Source organism: Leishmania martiniquensis, chromosome 20 (assembly GCF_017916325.1).
Source record: "Leishmania martiniquensis isolate LSCM1 chromosome 20, whole genome shotgun sequence".
In the NCBI taxonomy this organism is placed as follows: Eukaryota; Euglenozoa; class Kinetoplastea; order Trypanosomatida; family Trypanosomatidae; genus Leishmania; species Leishmania martiniquensis.
Window position 1 is genome coordinate 61,144 of NC_090155.1, and position 20,880 is coordinate 82,023.

General features: G+C 60.8%; 8 protein-coding genes across 8 annotated transcripts; all 8 read right to left on the reverse strand.

Moving 5' to 3' along the window:
- Positions 1-748: 748 nt before the first annotated feature.
- LSCM1_06360 (uncharacterized protein) lies at positions 749-3,352 on the reverse strand (the record flags this gene model as incomplete). Its single annotated transcript, XM_067323791.1, has 1 exon — positions 749-3,352. The coding sequence occupies one exon, from the start codon at positions 3,350-3,352 to the stop codon at positions 749-751; it is 2,604 nt and encodes an 867-aa protein (XP_067179105.1).
- A 1,094-nt stretch (positions 3,353-4,446) lies between these two features.
- LSCM1_06361 (uncharacterized protein) lies at positions 4,447-5,031 on the reverse strand (the record flags this gene model as incomplete). Its single annotated transcript, XM_067323792.1, has 1 exon — positions 4,447-5,031. The coding sequence occupies one exon, from the start codon at positions 5,029-5,031 to the stop codon at positions 4,447-4,449; it is 585 nt and encodes a 194-aa protein (XP_067179106.1).
- Positions 5,032-5,736: 705 nt separating this feature from the next.
- On the reverse strand, positions 5,737-8,310 carry LSCM1_06362 (uncharacterized protein; the record flags this gene model as incomplete). Its single annotated transcript, XM_067323793.1, has 1 exon — positions 5,737-8,310. One exon carries the CDS (start codon positions 8,308-8,310, stop codon positions 5,737-5,739), a length of 2,574 nt encoding a protein of 857 aa, XP_067179107.1.
- Positions 8,311-8,978: 668 nt separating this feature from the next.
- Positions 8,979-10,229, reverse strand: LSCM1_06363 (uncharacterized protein; the record flags this gene model as incomplete). The annotated part of the gene is made up of 1 exon (XM_067323794.1): positions 8,979-10,229. The coding sequence occupies one exon, from the start codon at positions 10,227-10,229 to the stop codon at positions 8,979-8,981; it is 1,251 nt and encodes a 416-aa protein (XP_067179108.1).
- A 1,281-nt stretch (positions 10,230-11,510) lies between these two features.
- LSCM1_06364 (uncharacterized protein) lies at positions 11,511-14,360 on the reverse strand (the record flags this gene model as incomplete). Its single annotated transcript, XM_067323795.1, has 1 exon — positions 11,511-14,360. The coding sequence occupies one exon, from the start codon at positions 14,358-14,360 to the stop codon at positions 11,511-11,513; it is 2,850 nt and encodes a 949-aa protein (XP_067179109.1).
- Positions 14,361-15,313: 953 nt separating this feature from the next.
- LSCM1_06365 (uncharacterized protein) lies at positions 15,314-15,889 on the reverse strand (the record flags this gene model as incomplete). The annotated part of the gene is made up of 1 exon (XM_067323796.1): positions 15,314-15,889. The coding sequence occupies one exon, from the start codon at positions 15,887-15,889 to the stop codon at positions 15,314-15,316; it is 576 nt and encodes a 191-aa protein (XP_067179110.1).
- Positions 15,890-16,966: 1,077 nt separating this feature from the next.
- LSCM1_06366 (uncharacterized protein) lies at positions 16,967-17,746 on the reverse strand (the record flags this gene model as incomplete). Its single annotated transcript, XM_067323797.1, has 1 exon — positions 16,967-17,746. One exon carries the CDS (start codon positions 17,744-17,746, stop codon positions 16,967-16,969), a length of 780 nt encoding a protein of 259 aa, XP_067179111.1.
- An 809-nt stretch (positions 17,747-18,555) lies between these two features.
- On the reverse strand, positions 18,556-19,662 carry LSCM1_06367 (uncharacterized protein; the record flags this gene model as incomplete). The annotated part of the gene is made up of 1 exon (XM_067323798.1): positions 18,556-19,662. The coding sequence occupies one exon, from the start codon at positions 19,660-19,662 to the stop codon at positions 18,556-18,558; it is 1,107 nt and encodes a 368-aa protein (XP_067179112.1).
- Positions 19,663-20,880: the final 1,218 nt, after the last annotated feature.

Below are 20,880 nucleotides of genomic sequence, written 5' to 3' on the forward strand. Positions count from 1 at the left end.
CGAGAGGGGAAAACGGTGAAGAGCGGCAGTACAGGGACTACACCGGCACAGATATGCGGTGGCAAAAGATCGTGTGGTCGGCCCTCTAAACCTGTCGCGCAACCGTTCGAGGAGCGCGTAGGGAAGTGGCAACCATGGAAACGGACGCTGCACAGCTGTAGCCTAAAGTTGAATGGGTGAGACACGTCCGCGGACTTCCGCAACAGAGACCTCCAAACGGACGAAAGAAGGCGGAGGCACAACTCGCGTGGACGTATACACTGCTCAGATGAAGAGCACTATGAAGGCGTGCTCCACAATGGCCACACAAGCCCAGATCCTCCCTCCCATTCCTCTCTGCCCCTCCCCCCCACGCCTCCACAGCATCGCCTGCTAGGGCCGTTCGAGCGTTCCTTCGATGGTACCGCGCCCGCCTCATGGAGGGCGGACTCGCCTGATGGGGGAGGGGCCGTGATGTGCCGGTGCATGTCCTGGACGGAGATGCAGTTTTTACCATTCGCCAACGGGACGCGTTATTCGCCTACGCTCTGCCCGAAGAGTACAGGTGGACGAGAGAGAGGGAGACGAAGAGAAGGGGGAGAGGGGATCGAGCTCACGGGATACGGCAAAGATGGTAAGTGCCATGGCAGGATTGTAGGAGCAAGTGCCCTGATCATGCCGCTACCGTCTTCTTTGCCATTAACTGAGGCTCATGTAGACTCACACACGCGTATGTCCTCATGCACGCGTGGTGCAGTGAGGAGCTTGGCTAAATGCCCCCTCCTCTGATGCCCTCTTCCCCGGCTGCTATTTGAGTGAGCACGCGGCTCCGATAGAGACGATCGAGCAGCCGTGTCCGCTCTTGCCGCTGTTCGGTAAACGCCATCAGCGGAGCTGAGCCTTTGCCGAAGCATAGGACAAATCCATGCGTGCTCCTCACCGGTGGTGTAACTGGCAGCTCCACCTCAGCGATCACACTCTCGACGCCGGCAACTGCACAAGTGTGCAGCTCGCGGGTGCGGTCACTCACCATGCATATCGACAGCTCTTCCACGCTCCATCTTTGCGCCTCGTACGTCAGCGTGGTCCTCTCAAGAACCCACACTCGAGTCCCATTGGCGCTCAGCTGCGTTGCGCCTTCCAAGGCGACCATTTCCGCGTGAGATGCTACCGTCGACGAGGAGGCCACGAGCCCGTTGACGGCCCTTTTTGGAGCGGGGCTCTGTGAGCCGCTCCATGAGCGGAAAGCGGAAAGGAGCTCTGCCGTCACATCACCGGATTCCGGGCACACGACGACGAGCAACGGCGGCGCTCCCGTGGTCAGTTGGAAAGCAAGGCCGTTGCGCGTGTAGGCGGGTGGCGCATGAGCTGCATGCATCTCGCGGTAGCAACGTGCAACACTCCAAAACGGAATGCGCAACTCTGGTCTGAGGGAGCCGATGTGGCAGACGGAAACGGCGTCGCCCTCTGAGCTCGTCATGGCCCAGCGCCGCTTCCAGTGCGGCACAGCGCGTGGCAGAACAGAGCAATGCACCCAGAAGCCCACGAAGAGGGGGCACGACTGCCGCTGCAGCTGCAGCACCGCCATGCGGCAGGTCGTCACAAAGTCTGCCATGCACCGGACCAGTGATTGCGCACTTTGTGCCGCACGCACATCCGATACCGTGGCGCTACTCCGCAGCTGCCGCGCCGTGGCGCGCACGATACACTCTCGCATCTCTTCATCTGACACGCCGGCCTCCTCTTCACCCGCGCGCGACGCGCCCGCAGTCTCCCAGCGCACTTTTGCCGGTGACAGTTCTGGGAACAAGGCACCGAACAGTGTATCGGCCACCAGCCGGCTGACCCTCTCGTGCCCGTGGTGATAGGAGCTTCCCAAGACGCGAAAGAAATCGTAGAACGTGACATCGAACAGTGCCGTTCGCCTTATGGCGCTGTTCAGCGCGGCATCTATTTCGTCTTCAGCCAAGATAAGGGAAGGCGCCACCACACCCCTGCACACCGGCAAAGCAACCCGGCAGGCACGCGACACCCTGGTGCCCCTCTCAGGTTTCCTGGCAGAGACCACTGGAAGAGGTCGCGCCATGGCAACGGGAGCCGGGATGCTGCTAGTCAAACTTGTCACCGCAGCGCCCTTGGCCGGTGGTGAGGAGGCGGGCCGAGAGTCACCGCTGGAAAGGAGCACCGCAGACGCCGAGACAGCCGCAGCATCAACGGCGCTGCCCTCGTGCCTTGTGATGCGCGCCAACACTGCAGCCGCCTCCACCCTCCGGGATGCGGCCGGCGTGGAGGCCGCCTCAACCCCTTCACATTGTGGGGCATCCGCCTCTTCTTCTGCGCGTACTGCACCATCAGCCTGATTCGTCGGAGCCGCTGCTACCGAAGCAGGAGCTGCCACTCCTTCCATGGAGCTTTTAGCAGCCTTCTCGGCTTCCTGAGGCGCGGCTTGTAGCACCAGCGGTGCGCTGCGATAGTTCGCCTGGAGAACATCTGCGTCCTTCGCGGCGGCGGTCTTTGTGCCCTCCCTCGGCTCGGCTGCCACAAAGGGGCTTGTCGTTTCGGTGTTCACTATTCGAGGCGCCGACTCAGGGCCGCACTTGGGCATAGTCTCCTCGGCAGCTCCCTCCTCTCGCCCCAGGTAGCGCTGTCGCTGACGCTCCGCTTGGGGTGCTCGGCCTGGTGCACTCGAATGCGACATGCGCAACGTTCGCGCCTCCGACTCCTCATAGCCGGCACTGTCGCTAGTATGCGCTTCGTGATCGCCTCGAAGATTCGTCTTTCCATGGGGTGGCGTGGCTGGCATCGCCGCCTCCACGGCAGAGTCCTCTGCAGCTTCCGCGGACTGCTCCTCCTGTTTCTTCGCCAAGGTGTGCAGATATGGCTCTTCCAGCCCCTGCGACTCGGTGGGCTCATGAAAGTTCCGACTTGCCTGAAGCGGAGCGTGGGTTTCATGCGAGCGCAGAGGCCTCGTGCCGCTGTTACCTCGGCATGCAGCCTCGCTGGAGTTGGCTCCATTGGGGTCAGGAGGTACCGCGGGCGGCTGCCCTGCAGTTGAAAACGGCGCTGCGTCATACTTGCTAGCAGGGGTGGCGGCGGTGGGCGGCGCGTCTAGCGGAGGGCCTACGAAGTCGGTGTCCTCCCGAGTCACCGGGGGCTGCGGGGATGCTGCAACGTGTGAGGCGGAAGCAAGAGCGGCCGTAGGGTCAGCGCCTTCACAGAATTTTCGCTCCACGGCTTTCACGAGGGCCTCCTCGTGCCCTGCAAACTGGTGCAGCAGCCCATCTACTCGTGATACCTTGGCGGGGTCATACTTCTCGTACAACTCGATCAGCGCTTGGCGATACTCACGGTAGGACGAAGATGGGGCAGACATCCCGTCGAAGGCGCGCGGAGGAGCGCCGACTCTGGTGTCGGTGCTATTGTATACAGTCGATGCTTTCATAGAGTGTGCGGGAGGGGCGTGCGAGGGTGGGGGAGAGGGAAGCAGGAAGGTTTAGAGCGGGCGGCCCCAACGCCAGGCGGTGAAACGAAAGGCGTAACGAAGCGCATAGCAAGAAGGCACTGACGCGCTGCGCAGGCGGTCCACATGACGGTAGCGGCATCTGCCGTCTGGACGGACTGAGTGCTGAAGGAGACGGTGTCCATGGCGAGGAAAGACGGCAACAGAGGCCTCCGAATGCTGGTTGGCTAAATTGAAGAATGCGTCGGAGAAGAACGCAGCGATAGACACCCGTGGCACCACCTCACCTCCCCTCCAGTCCACCACGCCCCCGCCCTCCTCAGTTGAGGAATACGACTTGAGCATGCATGCGTGAAGCCGGTCAGGGGTGAAGAGCGCGTGGAAGAGAGGGCGAGAAGGAGAGAGGGGAAGAGGGGGAGGAAAGGGGTGGACGGTCGCACGTCATTCGTTCGCTTTCGAGCCTTTCTCTCCCTCTCTCCCTCCATTTTGCGTTTCGCTGCCTCGGACCCGTCACGCAGTGCTGCACCCCTGCAGACGGACACACCCTTGCAAGAAGGGTAAAAGATAGTTGGAGAGAGGAGGACGAAGACGGCAGTGCGTGTGCATGCAGAGAGTGCCCACCTCAACGCTCTGCGGAGGCCGAACGCGCACACGCGCACGACGCTCCAGGCGAATAGTGCCGGCCTATTGGAAAGGGGAGCCATGAGAGGGGAAGGAGAGACGGAAAGAAGTGCGTGAAAAAGGAAAGGTAAGTGGTACGGCAGAGGCAGCGGGAGCACTTGAGCGCCACAGGAGGTGCTGCCGAGGTTGCGGAAAGGATGTCTTGGGGGTGGGGCACCAAAGATGACCTCCTCTGTGCGTCGACACTTCGGCGCTGCCCTTTCAAGTGCGGCGCCCTTCGGGGAGTGGGGGAGAAAAGGGGGGTGGCTGGAACAGTTTTCCGCTCGGTGAGCGACTCTCGCGAACTAAGCAGCACACTTAAGAAAAGCAGCAGCAGCAGCGACCATTTAGCTCGGAGACGAACGCAGCGGATAGCGACCTGAACGGGCCACCGTCGCAATAAGGGCGTCCACATCATCGCTCTTCTTCGACGCCACCGAGAGGCGCCTCCACTCCTCCGCGGCTGCCCGGAAGCCCTTCGTCCTGAACATCTGCAGAAAACGTCTCAAAAATATACCGTACTTCGTGGGGGCTCTTCGCGTCTCCTTCTTCGCACTTGGGCGCGCCACCGCCGTCCGTGAAGCCGCTGCCGGTGCGCGCGGCACGCCGCCCATCGCCGCCTGCAACGCCACCTGACCGTCCACGGCCACGACGGCACCGACCTCGTAGGCGTCACCCTCCTCAACTGCAAAATGCCCCCGTGCGTCCACGGCGCAGATAGTGAAGTTTGTCAAGCGCTCCGGCAGTTCGCTGAGTGTCTCTGCTGGCGAAAGCGATGGCGGAAATGCAGAAAACGATGGTACGGCCGTCGCTGCGCGCAGCAAGACGGCGTGCGGCCCGCACAATGTCTTGACGTCGTGCGTGCCATCTTCTGACCCGCACGCAGTGCCGTTAACCTCAAACTTTATGTATGAACCCTTCTTTTGCCCCATTTTGGTGCTCTGGAGCTCTGTGTATGTGTGTGTGCGCGCGCGCACGGGCCGGTGGGTCTCGAGGCGAAGGACAGGGGAGCGGGGAGCCGCGCAGAGAAGAAGGGAGATCGAAGAGCGAAGTCAGACGGCACAGGTGGGGGGCGAAGACGGCGGGAGAAAGAGCGGAAGACAAGTCTGCAGAGAGCTCACGCAGTCCGACAGCAGTGACATGGGAGGAGTCATCAGTATCGGCCCAAAGCATGTGAAGGAGTGCGAGATGCTGGAGGTGTCGCTACCCCGCCCCTGTGTAACCTGTGCGTGCAACCTGTGTGTGTGTGTGTGTGTGTATGTGTGTGGAAATGGGACCGAGAGAGGAGAAAAGGCGGCTCGCCCTCCTTGAGCCGTAAGAGCAGACGCTTGAAAGCGCGTGCCCAAAAAAAGGGGACGCGCGTCGCCCCCGTTCAACGGAATGCGTGCAGCACGACAGCCATCAGCGCAGCGGCGCCGAAGTCTGTGCCTGTGTTGTAGTACTCTTTCATATGTCATTGCATGATCGCCGTTGCTGTTGAGCGCGCAGGTGTGCATGCCTTAACGTAGCGCTTACGAAAAGCAAGGCACAGGGAAAGAGGCCTCGCTGGCCGTTGCGCGCGCCTCGATACACCGTCTCTCTCCCTCCCCCATCTCGCTACGACAAATACAGACGCGCACCGAACACTTTTCTTCTGCTCACTGAGTAGACCTGGCCGCCTCTTCTTTTGGAGTCTGGTCTTCCCCGCGCAGTGCCTGTAGGAGCTCTGGTGTCGGGTCCACATTCACACACACAAGTGCCGCGATGAGGTACGCCTTCTGCGTCGGTGTCCATGCCACATCTGCGGATCGAAGCAGCGCCAAGCCCTTTGCCTGCACCGCTGCAGCCAAGGCGGATGTTCTCCGCATGTCTGCCACCGCATCGTCGCGCAACGCGACGGCACCAGCAATGAGCTCCTCTGCCGTCGTGCATGCCGGGATGGCCTCTTGAATGAGCAAGTCCAAGAGGGTACTGATGATCATGGTGGCTGTCGCGGTGGTGGATGCCGACTTGCTGCGCGGCAAGGCTCCGGCGACCTCCAGAAGCCCACACAGCGAAGCAATCGGCACCCGTACGGTGTTCAGAAAAGATGCCGTCTGACCGAGGCGGCGAGTCATGAGCATCATAAATGCACTCTCCAGCGCCTCCACGTTCGTTCGGCGCTCTTGCAGGCACCGCACCAGCAGCTCCGCCTGTAAAGCAGAGAGCTTCTGCTGCTGCTCTTGATGCAGCACCCGAAGATAGACGTCCAGCACCGCGTCTGAGACGCACACCCGCAGCGGCGCTTGCCGCCACGCCACCGGATGGGCAAGGGTGCTCGTGAGATACTGGATGAGGTTTGGCAGCATGTCGGCGGCACGGGTCGTGCGCGTCTCGAGCTGCGCCAACAGAAACGGCTTCAGTGGTTGCACAACTTGGGCAACGACCGCGGGTGCCTCATCGACGGCAGAGAGCAACCTCAGCATGGTCGGGACAAGCAGAGCCCGTGGCTCTGCCGTGAGTTCTCGCACACACTCGCCGAGTAGCGCCATGGCATTTTCACACGGCGAGGTCGACGAGGCACTGTAGGTTAGCAGCTGCGTCCCCCTACAGTGCGTGGCAGCCACCACTACTTCGGCGCACCTCATCTTACGCTCTCGACCGTTGGGCCAGTAGCGTGGCGGGTGCCTGGTGGTGCTGAGCCGCTGCTCGAGTCCGCAGAGGGTTGTTTCCAGCAATGCCGCTGCATCAGCGGTCCGGCTACCGCTTGCTGCGCCCGCTGCTCTCAAGTAGGCGGTGATGCAGTGCCAACCCCAGAGCTCCTCACCGCCTGTGAATGCGAAAGCGCGCGCCGAGTCTCTCAGCGTATTGGAGAAGATCCTTAGAAGGGCAGTCCAGACAGACGGCACCGAGTCTGTATCGACAGCGCCGTATGGCTGCGGCTGACTTTCGAATGCTTCTCCTGCGCACAACACGCCGTGCTCTAAGCAGAGGCTCTCGATGATCTCACGCGGCGACTGCACTGCCCCACGCTGCGAAACGTCAATCAGTTGTTGGACAGCGTGATGCCGCAGCTTACGCAGCAACGCCGACTTCTCCGGGTGCTCAGCTTGCGAAGACGCGCCCGAAGGCAACCCCTGCTCTGCCACGCCCGCCATGTGCAATGGAGTCGTGCGCCGAGCCTGCGAAAACCGCAACAGCTGTAAGCAGAGGTGCTCGGAAAGGGAGTCGCGTAGCGTGAGATGTGCCACGACCAGGCGCAGCTCTTCAGTGACCGAAGCACTTCGCTCGAAAAGGGTGATTAGTAGCCGCACCAGCGACTCGTCCGCAAGTGCATGCGTGGTGCACTGAAGCAGCTGCGACGTCGGGCCAAGGCTGTTGGATGACGAGTGGGAGAGAAAGGTTAAAGAATCACTTGCGCCGGCGCCCTGCAGGCCGCGCACGGCGTACAAGCGCCCGCCATCACGCCAGTCCTCGCTGCGTGAGGTGAGCTCCGTCGATTCGCTGTTGGCTGCGTGCACAAGACGCAGCAGCTCAGCTTGCGGCTCACATAGCTGTGGAGGCTGCAGCAGCAGGGCTTGGCTCACGGCAAGGCGACTAACGCGGTTCATGCGCGAGAACAACAGCGCGGCTCGTCTGCAGAGCGCACTCCACAACGGGAGATGGCTCTCACTGACTTGCAGCGTCGCCATGGACCACAAAGCTGCCGCCACCTCGTGCTCCGCTAGCTGCGCCTCACAGTGCTGCAGTCGAGCTAGGCAGTCCGTTAAAAGGGGCAACTGGGCCTGCGATGGGCACGCTTTAGCGAAAGCGTGCACGATGGCCACCAACGCGCGAGGCCTCCACGTGCACAGCACGACGACATCCACATGCTCAGCCAAACGCTGCCCCATGGCAGCACACCTGTCCTCATGCCAGAACCGAGCGGAGGCACGAAGGATGACAAGTAGCACAACGCAGACGTCAGCCTGCACGTGGGTTCCCGGCGGCAAGGAGGAGAGCGCGTCGAGAATGGCATCAGTGCACTCGCGCGTGCACCGCAACAGGTGCGTGTCGGCAGCACTACTACCACATGACCGCGTGAGCACGACTAGAGAGCGCGTGCAACTCACAAGATCGAACAAGTCCGACGACGTGGACAAAGTTAGGGAAGGCCGAGGCGGCGATGAGAAAGAGCGTGGAAGCAAGGCTGTGTTGCGGGCGAAGAGGCACGAGGCTCGAGACGCCACTCGGCACAACACCGATAGAGACATGCGTTGAAGAGAGTTGTGGAGAAGGCGACGGGCTCCCGCAAGAATGGTGAAGCCGCACGGGACAGGGCCTAATCGACGGCAGAGGAGGAAAAGATGGCGCTGATGGAGAGGAGCGAACAGTCTTCGCATTCGTCGACGGAGTGCTGGAGGCCTGTGCGCACCTCAGACGAGGGGATAGACCCCTCGCTTAAGGGCCTCGACGCAAACGAGCCGGAGGTTGGCGGTGAACGCTACGTGATCGGTACCCAAGAACGTGCCCGCGTGATGGATGCTGGATAGTCTGTGGGTAACGTTGGAAGCCTAAGGGGCATGCAGAAGAAGCGAAAGGGCCCGTCCACACGAAACAACGAGCGACACGGGTGCAACGGACGAGAGGAGAGACGCTTCGACCACCCCAAAGCGCAGCGCCATTTGATGACGCGTAGGCAAGGCGCCAACGGCCTTACGGAATAGCGACTGTTTTCCTGCAAGGGCCAACAAGGCGAAGAAATAGCAGCAATTCAGCTTCGTCTGCGTACAGCAGAGAGCGGTCTACAACACCACCAGCGCATTCGCACATACACACACACACACGCACTGCGATGAACTTCGTAAGTGGCAGAGCCGTCGAGAATGCGATTCGACGACTTGACGAACGTCGGCCTGCAGAAGCTAAAGAAAGGTGTGCATCAGTTTTCAGAGTACTCGTCGAGAGCGCACCGTGCACCGAGCGGCAACGGAAAGTCTTCTGGAAACAAAAGCAGCGGCGTATCGTGGTGGTGCCCGAAAGTGGTTCCGAGCCACCGCGCCGCAGCGGCGCGCAGCGTGAGCTGGCCACAGTAGCCAAGTGGGAGCTGGAAAAGGTCGGCAGCATAGAGCCAAGGAATGGAGGCGTCGCCAACGGGGAGCTCACCGCCCACAATGAAGAGCGAGGACCTCGCACAAGTGTATGCGCAGCCGCTGCGAGCGGAAGGACACAACGCACCAGCTACATTGACCTTGCACCAGGTCGCTGGTTCATCCTGGACACGAATACGCCAGAGATCGCCAAAGTACAGCGACACATCCGGCTCATTTGCATCTCCACCAAAGAGATAGACGTAGCCGTCGTGCATAGCCAGCGAAGCGGCATACCGGGCGGCTGGGCGTGGCGCGAACGGGTGCAGCCTCACCGAACGCCATGTGTTGAGCCTCGTGTTGTACTCAAAGAGGGTGTTTACGTACTCGCGATGCGAAAGGGGGCTTCTCTCGCCGTCCTCAGCCACGTATCCGCCGAAGAGGTAGATGCAATCCCCTGACACCGCAGAGCTACAGCCGCACAACGGAAGCATGGCACCGGACTCGGTGGCGCTGCCGCCGTCGTGAGAGACGGCCGGTCTGAGATGATGCCACATCGACGTGTGCAGGTCTAGGTACCACAACGGCGTCTCTCCAGGCACCGCTGGAGTGCCCATAAGCACGTACATGCGACTGCCTACGGTGTGTGCGCTGTGAAGAAGGCGCGCACCAGGGCCCTCCGGACACGCCTGAGCGTGATGCAGCACCGACCACCTCCACGTAAGAAGGTCGAGCTCTAAAACGTCATCATAAACGACGGGGCTGCAGAGGTCCTGCCCCCCATACACGATCATCTTGTCTCCATGGATCACGGAAGAGTGGGCAAGCCGCGGTGGCACCATGTCACTGTTTTCCGGGGCCCTTCGCGACCAGCGTCGGCTGTCCATGTCGTAGACATACACGTCATTTGCGAAGTGAGCAAGCGATCCGCCACCGAATAATATGAGATAGCGATCTTGATAGTGCACCAGTGAGTGGCAGCACCCCGGCGGCGGTGTCACAGGTGACACGATAGATGAGCGGCTCACCGAACCACCACACAGCCAGCCAAAAGGAAGTGCGACCTCCAGACCCCCGTCGCGCGCGCCGCTCTGCAGTGGCATGACCACATCCGAGGCGAGAAAAGGTCCGAGGGCCTCTGCGCAGAATAGCAGCTCAGTGTCAGGAGTGACAGCAACACAAAGAGAAGCGTTAGGGAGGAAACGCACGGGCAACAGCGGCGTGCAGACACCAAAATCGGCAGCCACCCTCACTCTGCGCCCTCCGCTTCGCTCAAACGCACTCGATGTCTGTCGAAAAAAGAAAAAGGTGTCGGGAAGGGGAGAGCCTACGCGAGGAGAGGGGAAGGCCCGAGGTGCCGCCTGGGAAGGGAAGGAGGAAGCAATGAGAGGCCCGAGAGGGGAAGCGCTTACCTTGAGACGGCTTGCTTGAGCTGTCTGCCACCCCGCGGTGCTCCTTATGCCGCGCCCGACTGTCAGCAGAGTACGCAATGGTGATGGCCGCGTTTGTAGCCTCGACGGGCACAGGGGAAAAGGGAGGATAGAGGAAAAGGACGAGTGCCTGTGATGTACACAAGAGTACAGCGGGGGTGAGGACAAACAGCGCTCACCGAAACTCAGTCGACATACGCCAGCAGGCCCCGGGAGAGCAGTCCGGGGGCCACGATGGCCCTGCGGGTGCAGGCAAGCCGACTCGAGGGAGGAGAGGGCGACGGCGCCCAATGGAGTGGAGATGACGCGTGACAGGCACGCCACACCGACACCGGCGCACACAGAGAGGGTGAAAGAGACGCCTGTGAGGTGAGCCTTCCTCTTGTCCTATTCGTCTTTCTTGTCTTCATCCTTTCCTCGCCAATGAGAAAGGGATTTGCCTGAGGCGGGCCGCAAAGACGTGCTCTGTACTCGTGCGAGGCGGGGGGAAGCTGCTGCGCCCCTCCACCTCCCCCAAACACACTCATACACACACACACACACCTGAGGGAGCTGCCCCCTGCACGTTTGGCTTCGGGAGATGTCTCCTGTTGATGAAAAACTTTGCAGGCGGCTGGACGGTCACAGGTAGAGCGGCGTCCTCGCTCGCGGCGGTAGTGTGCCCAAGGCCCTGTGGATTTGAGCTGGCCAGGCGTACAAGGCGCAAGCATGGTATTGCACCACCACCACCACCACCCTCCCCTCTCCTTGTTTCGATGTGTGGAGATCACCATAGTTCGCCGACCTCACTGCAGAGCTTCGCAACTCGTGCAGACATGCGCACACAAAGGGGAAATCTTGGGGTGTGCGCCTCGTGCTGAGGCAGGTCGAGAAGGGTGAGGAGGAACAGCCATGGAAAGACTCCCTCGCAGCGCTACTCTCCCCCTCCCCCCCCGCACCCTCCCCATGCGGCTATCACAGGCGTTTCAGCACCTCCATACGCTCATAGTCGTCGTGTGCCGACTGCAGCTGCGCCAGCCACGGCGGCCCGTTTGCCGGGAGCTGTGGCAAGGCACCGACGCAGCGGCTCCACATCGCCAGCCTCTGCAAAACTTCCTGCTCCAGCCGCGCGTCATCTTCCGTGTCGTCTCCCTCATGGGCCGCATCAGCCACTCCGCTGCCAAGCGCTGAAGACAACTTATGTTCCTGCCAGCGAGCGACGCAGCTGACGAGCGTCTCGGCCAGGCTCACGGCAGGCACGTGGCCGCCTTCGCAGAGTGCCCGCCCGCATTCAGCAAGGGTCCGCACACGACGTGCTCCATCCTCGGCGGTGAAAGAGGGGTGTGACTGCAACAGCCAAGCCAAGAGCGCGTGCAGAGACGAGGCAGTTGTAGACGACGAGGCGATTGGGTGCACGAATCGAGCCTCCAAGGCAGCGGCGAGCTCGCGCGTCGAGGTGTCCTGGCTCTGCGGCAGAGAGAAAAAGCGGGTAATACCGGCCAGCAGCAGCTCCGGCTGCATCTCGGCTGGCACCACAGCCGCCAAAGCTGAGAAGCATGCTAGCAGCTGCGGATGCTGTGCATGCCACGAGTCTAGCAGCGTCGCAAGAGCCTCACCTGCCCATTCCCCCGCTTCGCAGAGTCGCCGCGAGCGCTCCGCAACGGCATGGCACACCCGCGTCTCCACCGCCTCGGCCTCCGCCGCCGAGAGCTGCGCTAGGCAATGAAGTGTGTGCGCGAGCGCCTCCAGCGTGCTCAGGCTTGGGGTGGACTCACCGCCAGCGGCGAATAGAACCGCCTGCGTGTACGCGTCCTGCTGCTTGAGGAGGTCGACCGCAGTGTCAGGCAGTGCAGTCACGCCGGCTTCTAGCAGCGTCGCGAGTTCCTCCGCGGCGGCGTGGCGTGTCGACGTTGCAGCAGGGGCCCCGGGCGCTGAGGTCACACACTGCCACAGCGTAGATACCAACGGAGTGCTGCGATTACGCAGGCGCGCCGCGCCATCTGGCCCAAGCTGCCCCGCAATGGCCAACACAACCGCCACACTCGCCCTAGCCACATCCATGACGGCGTTCACATTGCCCCCCGGGAAGCCGTTGCTGCAATGTGCGCCACATTCCAGGTACGCTGCGAGTGCGTGCATCAGAATGTCCATCACGCATATGGCGTCAGGTTCTATCGCCCACCTCGTTGCAGACATCGACGACACATGCCGCGCTACGCAGCACGGGAGTAAGGCGGACTGAGCGAGTAGATCTTCCGGCTGCGCCAACTCAAACCACGTGAGAGCTGCTCCCGAGTCCCCCATGACCAAAACGAGCTGCTGGCCCACCTGCGGGACCGCCATGTTGATCTCCTCCATGCTCAACATACCAAGGAGAGCCGTCAGGCGTTCATACGTTGTGAAGATGGCGAGCTCGACCTCATTGTGGGTTACTTCGTAATCATTGATGTCACCGTCAGCGACCTGTCGTGCCACGTATGCCGAGATGCTCCTCCACTCATCCTCCACCAGCCCACCATGTGCGAGGCGTGCTGCAAGTGCTCTCGTGCATTCCTGCATGTAGGGTCTCAGTTGGGTGATAGCGGCTGACTTCTCCGCGTTCGCCACACACGCCTGTTCAATGAAGTCTGCAAAGTCATCCGGGTCGTCGTCCGGCTCCATCTCAGGAAGCGGCGCAGGCTGCAGTGCCTGCGTCAAGGCGCTGATCCCCTCACAAACGTGACACACCGCGGTCATGGGAGCTGCCGGCGCCTGCAGCAGCTGCCCCAGTCGGTCGGCCGCAGAGGAGAAGAGTCGAAACAGGGGTACGTCGCTGGGCTGCTGTGTAACGATGGCTATTGTGGATGACTCGAGGGCGGCGGCGATCACTTGACTGATCGCCTCCCAGTCCACCGTGGCGGCAGACGAGGCCGCAACGGGCTGTAGCACCAGCGGCAGCGTGCTCGACAGGAGAGCCTCGGCGGCTTCGTTGAGAATGGTCTGACAGCGCAAGACGCTGCAAACGAGCTTCAGCACCTCCTCCGGGCACGTCACCGGGGAGGAAGACGCAGAGACAGCAGCATTAAGACAGAGCAGGCAGTACTGCCACACAGTGCTCGCGGGAAGTGCCGCCCAAAACGTCGCCGCGACCTCCTGCGGCTCACCGTGCATCGCCTCCCACAGAAATCCTACAGCAGCGTCGGTGGCACGCACAAGCAGCTGCAAGTCAGCCGCGTCGGTCAGCGGAGACTCGAGTACGATAAGCAAGTGGGTCTGCAGCTGACGGCGCTGCGTGGCGCGTCGAATGGAGCCGATGGCGACACGGCGGTCTGATAAAATATCAACGACTGCGACGAAGATCTGCAGGGCCATGCGGCACTCATCTGCCGGTGTGGCATCACCACCGCGTATCCAAGCGCGCAGTCGCTCGACCAAGTGGTCTTCGAACACGATGAGCAGGCAGGCTACACACTGGGTGAGCTGCCTGCATGCTGCCTCGACCGAAACACTGCGAAGCGTTATCATGTAGAACTGCAGCAGCTCCTCCAAGCCGGCAGGGCGGCGATCCAAGGGCTGTGCGAGGCGGTCCAGTATCACTTGCACACAGAAGTGCCGATTGAGAGCGCACACATAGGTTACCGTTCCAGGGGACGTGCGGGCTGTGTCGTCGTCGAGCACCCACCGTAGCAACTTTGGAGCAATCGTGTGGGCTGCCAACGTGCCGCCAACGTCCAGGGAGTGGTCAATGGCGTGCACCAGCTCCTGGTTCGAGTCCTTATCACCGTGCCTGGAGAAGTGCACCACAGCCGCGGCCGCATCAGCGACGTGTGCATCGTCACTGCTCATTATGAAGATAAACTTTTACAGAGTGCGCCTCAGAGGACGACGGGGTGTGGAAGGCAGTGGGATTGGCTGGCGCAGTGAGGCCCGCACGGGTCGACGCCCGTAGGGCGCTGGCCCTGATGAAGAAGGGAGGGACGAAAGAACTCGCCGGCAGCGAGAGTGCCATGCAAAGAGACAGAAAATATCTGAAGTGGGGTGGAGGGGCAGCGGTCATGAATCGAGTCGGTCAGCGAGGAAGGAGGGGAAGGGGGAGGGGGGGAGAACGTCAGGCAAAGATGTGCACCCGGAAGTTCATGCATAAAGAGGGGGTGGAAGAGAGACGAGAGAGGGTGCGAATACCTCTTTTACCACCACCTCTGCAGCAGCTGCGACAGTGCCTACAAGAGACCAGCCTCCCTAAGCGGTAAGGCAGCTGAACATCTTTGCCTGCAATACGTCCGGTTGGGGAAAGCAGCAGCATGTGCACCGGGAGAGGGGTGAAAGTGACGCGGATAGACAGAGCCGATGCGAAGGCAATGGAGCGTGCCGAAGAGCGCTGGCGCGCAGGCACATGCGGGTGATAGAGAAACGCACACGTGGCTACATTTGGGTGTTTGTGTCGGAACGACGCAACTTAACGGGCGGGGAGGGCGGCCACATCAGAGGAAGGCAACGGAAGGTAGGGAAGGGGGAGGGGGGAAAAACGGTCGAAGATGACAGAGTACGCGCTGAGACCCAAAATTAGTGGATCCGGTAGCTCATGAAGGACACACACACGTAGGCCTCGCAGACCGTCACGCACTGGCAAACAGTACCGCTGCAGAGCATGGATAGGACGCAGTATGGTCCGGAAGACACAACGCCGCCCCTCGTCCAGATCGGGTGCTTCTTCCTTCAGTGTGAGCTTGAATTAGCCCACGATTGCGTCACCGTGGCCCAGCCCCTTTCCACCTTTCCGTAACGCTTCACACTTACGCTCAGGCACCACCGAGACGGCGCTTCACAGCAGCCTTGCGCTTGCTGTACAAGCTCTCCAGCACCGACAAGCCCACCATCTCATCTACCGCCTCCAGCTCTTCCCTACGCGCAGCGACGTCGTCAGAGTAGCCGCGGTCTGGTGAGTAGCTCGGTCGCAGGTCATCTGGGTAATAGTAGCTGAACACGAGAGCGTGCGCCACTAAGTAGCCAAGTACAGCACACAGGATTGCCCAATAGTATTCCCTCGTTTCTGCGCCGGCCTTGCCTTCTCGGTCGCGTTGGTCCGCCTCTTCCTCCGCCCTGGCAGCCTGCTCATACTGCCCCCGCTCCGTGAGCTTCCGCTTGCGATACGCCAGCTCGTCACGGCTGCTGCGATGCGTGAGGGGGTGGTCTGTGAGCGTGTTGCTGTGCATAGAGTCCACGTAGAGAGACGTGGGGGACTGCCGCATTGAAAAGATGGCGTTGCGGCGTGCATCGAGGGACGAGGCGCTGCCAGGGGAAGAGTCGCCAGCGGTGCACTTGGCTGCACCCGCCCCTGCGGCCGCCCTGGCGCAGAGAGGAGCATACCGGCGCATACCCTTACGGATGGCCGAATGAAACGGAGAGAGGCTGCGCCGGAGTGCGGCCTTTTTCGTTCAGATTTTGTCGAACGGCAAAACTCCGCTCCTCCGAAACTCGGCGATGTCCACAGCGACAGTCCGAAGAGAAGAAAACGCAATCGCTGCAGAGAGTGGCGGGTGAAGGACGACCGATAGTGAACAGCAGTGCAGCCAAAACACTTCAAATTCTTCGTTAACTTACGAAGGTTGAAAGAGAGAGGGGGGCGAGTATCGTTTCCGCTTGATGCGCACGCCCCTTTCTCACGCAAGCTGGCGCACCATAGGAGCGCGACGAGAGAGGGGAGGAGGGGAGAGGAAGGGAAAAGGGGGGCGAAGGAGGAGTGGCGCAACGAGAGAATGCCAAACGAGTGCGGCTGCTGCTGAGAGCAAGAGAGCCCCCCAATGCGTTGCACACATATGACAGCACTGCATGGACACCGTGATGCGAAGCTGGGGAGGAGCCCCGGCAAGCGCACATCGCAGGCGTGAGGGCAGGATATGGAAGGGCGAAGTCGACTGCGCGAGCCCGGTTGTGAAACCGAAGTGCGGAGGGCAGCACGCTTGTTCCCTTTCTCACACATTCCCTCTCTCCTCTTTTCTCTGCCTCAGCCGGTGGGTACCGTTGCCCACTCTGACCAGGACGCATGTGAGCTCTTGCATAGCCCGCGGAGCTTTCCGCCGAACGCGGGAGCGTGTGCGAATACAACAGTGGGTTTGGTGCCGTACTCAAGTCAGAAAAGACGAAGCGAAAAGGCGAAAGAAGAACGACCCAACGAAGAGAAGCGAAGGCACTCACGAGCACACACAAACACATACACACTTCCGGCGTTATCGATGACGATGGGGGGGAAGCTGGCCCTTTTTTTCGCGCTTCAAGCAACATCATGCACGGGCGCTTTCACACACAGGCACACAACACGCACACAGGGAGGAACATTTAAGAGAGGGGGAGGGGGGAGGGCAGCGAGGGAAAACGAACGCGGCAGCGCCCCCTTGTGCTGCCCTTTGCCCACTCTGGGAGTCAGGTGCCCCTGTAATCGCCCTGCCTCCAGCTTAGCCCTTCATGTTCTGGAGGACGGACATGGCGATGGGGATGACGAAGTACATCCAGTACTTCTGCAAGAAGGAGCGGTCGTCCACAGGGACTTCTTCCTCGACAATTTCGCCCTCCGCGTTGCGCACCTGGCGCTTCTCTGATCGCAGCTTTTCGCCTTTGTCCTTTGCCTCCTCCATCAGAATGGAGAGGTCTTCGTAGCGCACCTTCCGCGCCACCTTGACTGGGTGCACGAGACCGACCCTGGTGTTCAAGCGCACCGTTGGGAAGAGCTTCTGCACCACGCTGCGGTCGCACTCATCACCTCTCTGCATCTTCGAATGAAAAACGTTTGTCTCACTGCTCACCTGCAGGCCCATCAGAGAGGCATTGGGGCCCGGGACAATCCTGATCTCCTCATTGAGCACCACTGTCTTACTGTCTATCGCGTCGAAGCCGCGGATCAGCGAGCAAGGCGTGACCACCACCGTTGTGGCGTGCTTTGGTGCCGGCCGGCCCTCCTGGTAAGGGTAGGCGCGGTAGTACACGAGGTCAGCCGCCGCGAAGCGGTTGCGTTCCTCGATGCTGAGGCTCGCCTCACCGCCCAGCTGTGTGGAGATGCGAGCTAGTGCCTGAGAAGAGAGACGCGAGATGGCGAAGGAGCCGACCTTGGCCCACTCGCCGTCACTGCCGACACGACGCTCCAGCACATAAGACCGCGACATCGCGTGCGCCGAGTTAGCGCACACGAAGGCGAGCACTGCCAGCAGCAGACACAACATCTTCCACAGGGACGCCATGGCTGCTAGAAGGGAGACCGGGAAAGGGGGTGATAAGTGGGATTAGAAATAAAGCACCTCGTGGCTCGAGAAAGGAGGACAGGTCGCCGAACAGGCTGTTGAGCGAGACCGTGAATTGGGGAGGCACAAGCAGCCTTTGACACCACTTGCAGCCGGCACACGTGTCTTTGTCAGGGAAGGCTAGTGCTGTAGGACGGGTGGGCCCGAGTAAGGGAAGGGAGGGGGGAGCAGAGACCAAAAGAGATAAGCAGTAAGACGGACAGCTAAGAGAAAGGGGTCTGCAGAGCCGTCGACGATAACGGAATGCAGCGACGAGGCCGGCAGAGAGCCGGTCCTCATGCCCATGCCACCAAGTACGCCTCCATACGAGAGGGGGGAGAGCCTTTTCGTAGATGCGGCCTTTGGTAGCCTCGCTGTCGCCAACAGAGCATGCTGCCAAAAAGCGCGCCTCGCTCTGTTCGACTCGTGAAAGAGGGCATTTCTTCGCCACGCCGAGAAAGGAAAAAAAAACGAAACAGCCTTTAAAACAGAGATTACCTCTCGATGAGGCGCCCCACGAAGCAGCGGCCGTTATAGTGCGGGTGCCGGAAGGGAGTCGATCATTTGTGGCCGCCGCCTCCCCTTCTCTCGTGAGCGTTGGAGGAATTGGCTGTCGCTGTTTGACGCAGTCGAGCTTCTGTTGCGTTATCTGTGCTTCGTGAGAGTGCCGTGCAGGTTCAGCCTCCGCACTCGCTTGTGCCGGCACGCGCGCTTCCTTCTACGAATGCAACGACATACATGGGCACTGTCACCTACGCCAGCGATGCAGCCTACTCTGCAATGAGCATCAGCGGGAACACGACCGTGGCATCGCCTTGGACGCGCACAACCTCTGTGTTTTCCCTCAGAAGGCCACACGCCACATCGTCAGCGAGAACGCCGGAGCTGACGCAGCCATCAGCCTCCAGTCCTGTGGTCACCATGACCACGGCGTCCATCGGTACATTGCTCAGAAGCTGGTGTTTGGGAAGACCGCCGCCGAGTACGATAGCCAAGTTGCGGCCGCCCTTTGTCGCCGCTCGTTGGCGCAGCCGCAAGACATCGCCCAGCGGGTCCACAACGAGCCCCTTATGCGAGAAGTTGTAGAAGTAAATCATGTCGCCCATCGATCCATCTGTGAAGGCTGGCGAGAAGACAGAGATCTCGTTTCGGTAGCACCAGTAGAGCAGGCTGGAGGAGCATGTGTCAGGGTGGTTCTTCGCCAGGGCGGCACCCATGGCCTCGATAATCTCGGATGGGGCCGTGTGCGTCTCCCAACGCGACGCCCGCTGCGCCTCGTGAATCGAGGCTAGCACGGGTGTGAAGAAGTCTTCGAACCAGCAGTAATTGTCATTTGGAACGAGGAGGTTGCCGATGCGGTTGATGCCACGGCGGCGCAGTGCCCGCCCGTCCAGACCAAAGTGGCCGAGCCGAGTGCTGCCGCCACACTTTATCACGTCCTCTTCGATGCCGCCGGCGGACGAGATGAAGCAGTCCACGAGTCGCTCGCGAGCCAAGTAGACAAACGCTTCGCGAAGGCCACAGGAAATCATGTTGGATGTGTATGCGAGGAAGACGCGATCCTCCGGTGTGCGGTGATGAAGGATCTGCTGCACGAGCTGGCGCGCACGGCCAATCTGAGTAGCCTGCAGACCAAAAGTGGGAAGGCTCGACAGAACGGCCCGAAGAGTCTCCTCCTGCGTCGCATGCAGCAACGACTGGAAATCCACGCCGGATACCTGCGAGGTGCTCGGCGCCGGCTGCGCAGCACCACCTGGCACTCGCACATTCACTGAGTCCTCCCTGGCAGTAGCTCCTGTCTTTGTTGACACAGATTTCCCACGGGGCGCGGCGGAGCGTCTTTTGCCGTGTTTTGGTGCTGACGCAGAGGAGCGCATGTCAATGGCTGTGAAGAGATGGAGCGCAGCGATGAAGGAAGAGGACGGAGGGGAGCGGTGGACCTGACGCAGAAGAACAGCGGACGTCTCTGCAGTCTTCGGGAAAGGAGAAGCGGTGTCTTGTCTGCAGCGCAGCTTTACGGTTGAGCCGCGAAGAGCGGAACGATTGACAGTATGTGTGAAGAAACGCCCCTAGACAACGGCCATGGAGGGAGGGACGAGCTGCGTGCAGCGGTGGTGGAGGAGAGGGGTGCCAAAAGGCGGGCAGGGATGGCAGTGGCGCTTTGTGGAAAAAAAAGGCAGATGCGCGCTACTCGTCGCTGGACGCGGTTCCATGCACACCAGAGAAAGAGATGCGCGGCTGTGTCGGATGGCCCGTTTCGTCGGCCCCACGTACTCCTTCAGCGAGCGCGTGGCGAAAATAATAGCGCAGGCGTCAGCCCCCTGACGTTCAGCATCGAGTCTGTGTGAAAGGGGAGGGCACTTAAGGGGAGGAAGACGCGTGAATTTGGTCCTGAAGAAGAGCTCAGCCACACCCCTGTATACCGCATGCAAGTCTACCGGCGGGTCTGTCTCGCTGTATGTGTACGACAGAGAGACGGAGAGGGAAAAAAGGCGTGGAAAGGACGGTGAAGGCAGCCGAGTTGCGACAGAAAAACGGATGGGATGCGATTACCACAGATAAGAGAAGAGGGTAAAGATCTCCGCCGGCAGCCGCTGTAGCGGTACACGTGTGGGTGATCGCACTCGCTGATCCGTCGAAGGAAAACCATGTCAAGCACCAGAGACTGAATCAGCGCGTGAGGCACCCACCAGCCGCGCGCATCCTACATACACAGAGGCGAAGAGAGAGAGAGAGACACGTCCCCCTCTGATATCCGCCCTCGCCCTTCAACTCTTTCACAAACGCGCGTCCGTCTCTCCCTCCATGAACACTACTGCCACCCGCATTACTACCGTGTGCCCGTCCGGCCTCACGACGATGCTGCCGCCATGGGTGACATCTCTTCTGCGTTTACCTTTCTTTTTTTCTGTTGCTTGGTGCTTTCATGAAGGGAGCGAGAGACGAGAGCAAGCACACTCGCTGCATGCCCGCTTGTCTACTCACGTCCCCTTTGAGAGGGGGCGGCACACAACACCGACAACTCGCAAACGGCATGAGTAAGAAAAATCGAAACGCACTTTATTTTTAAAGGGAGCGTCGTCGCTATCGCCTGC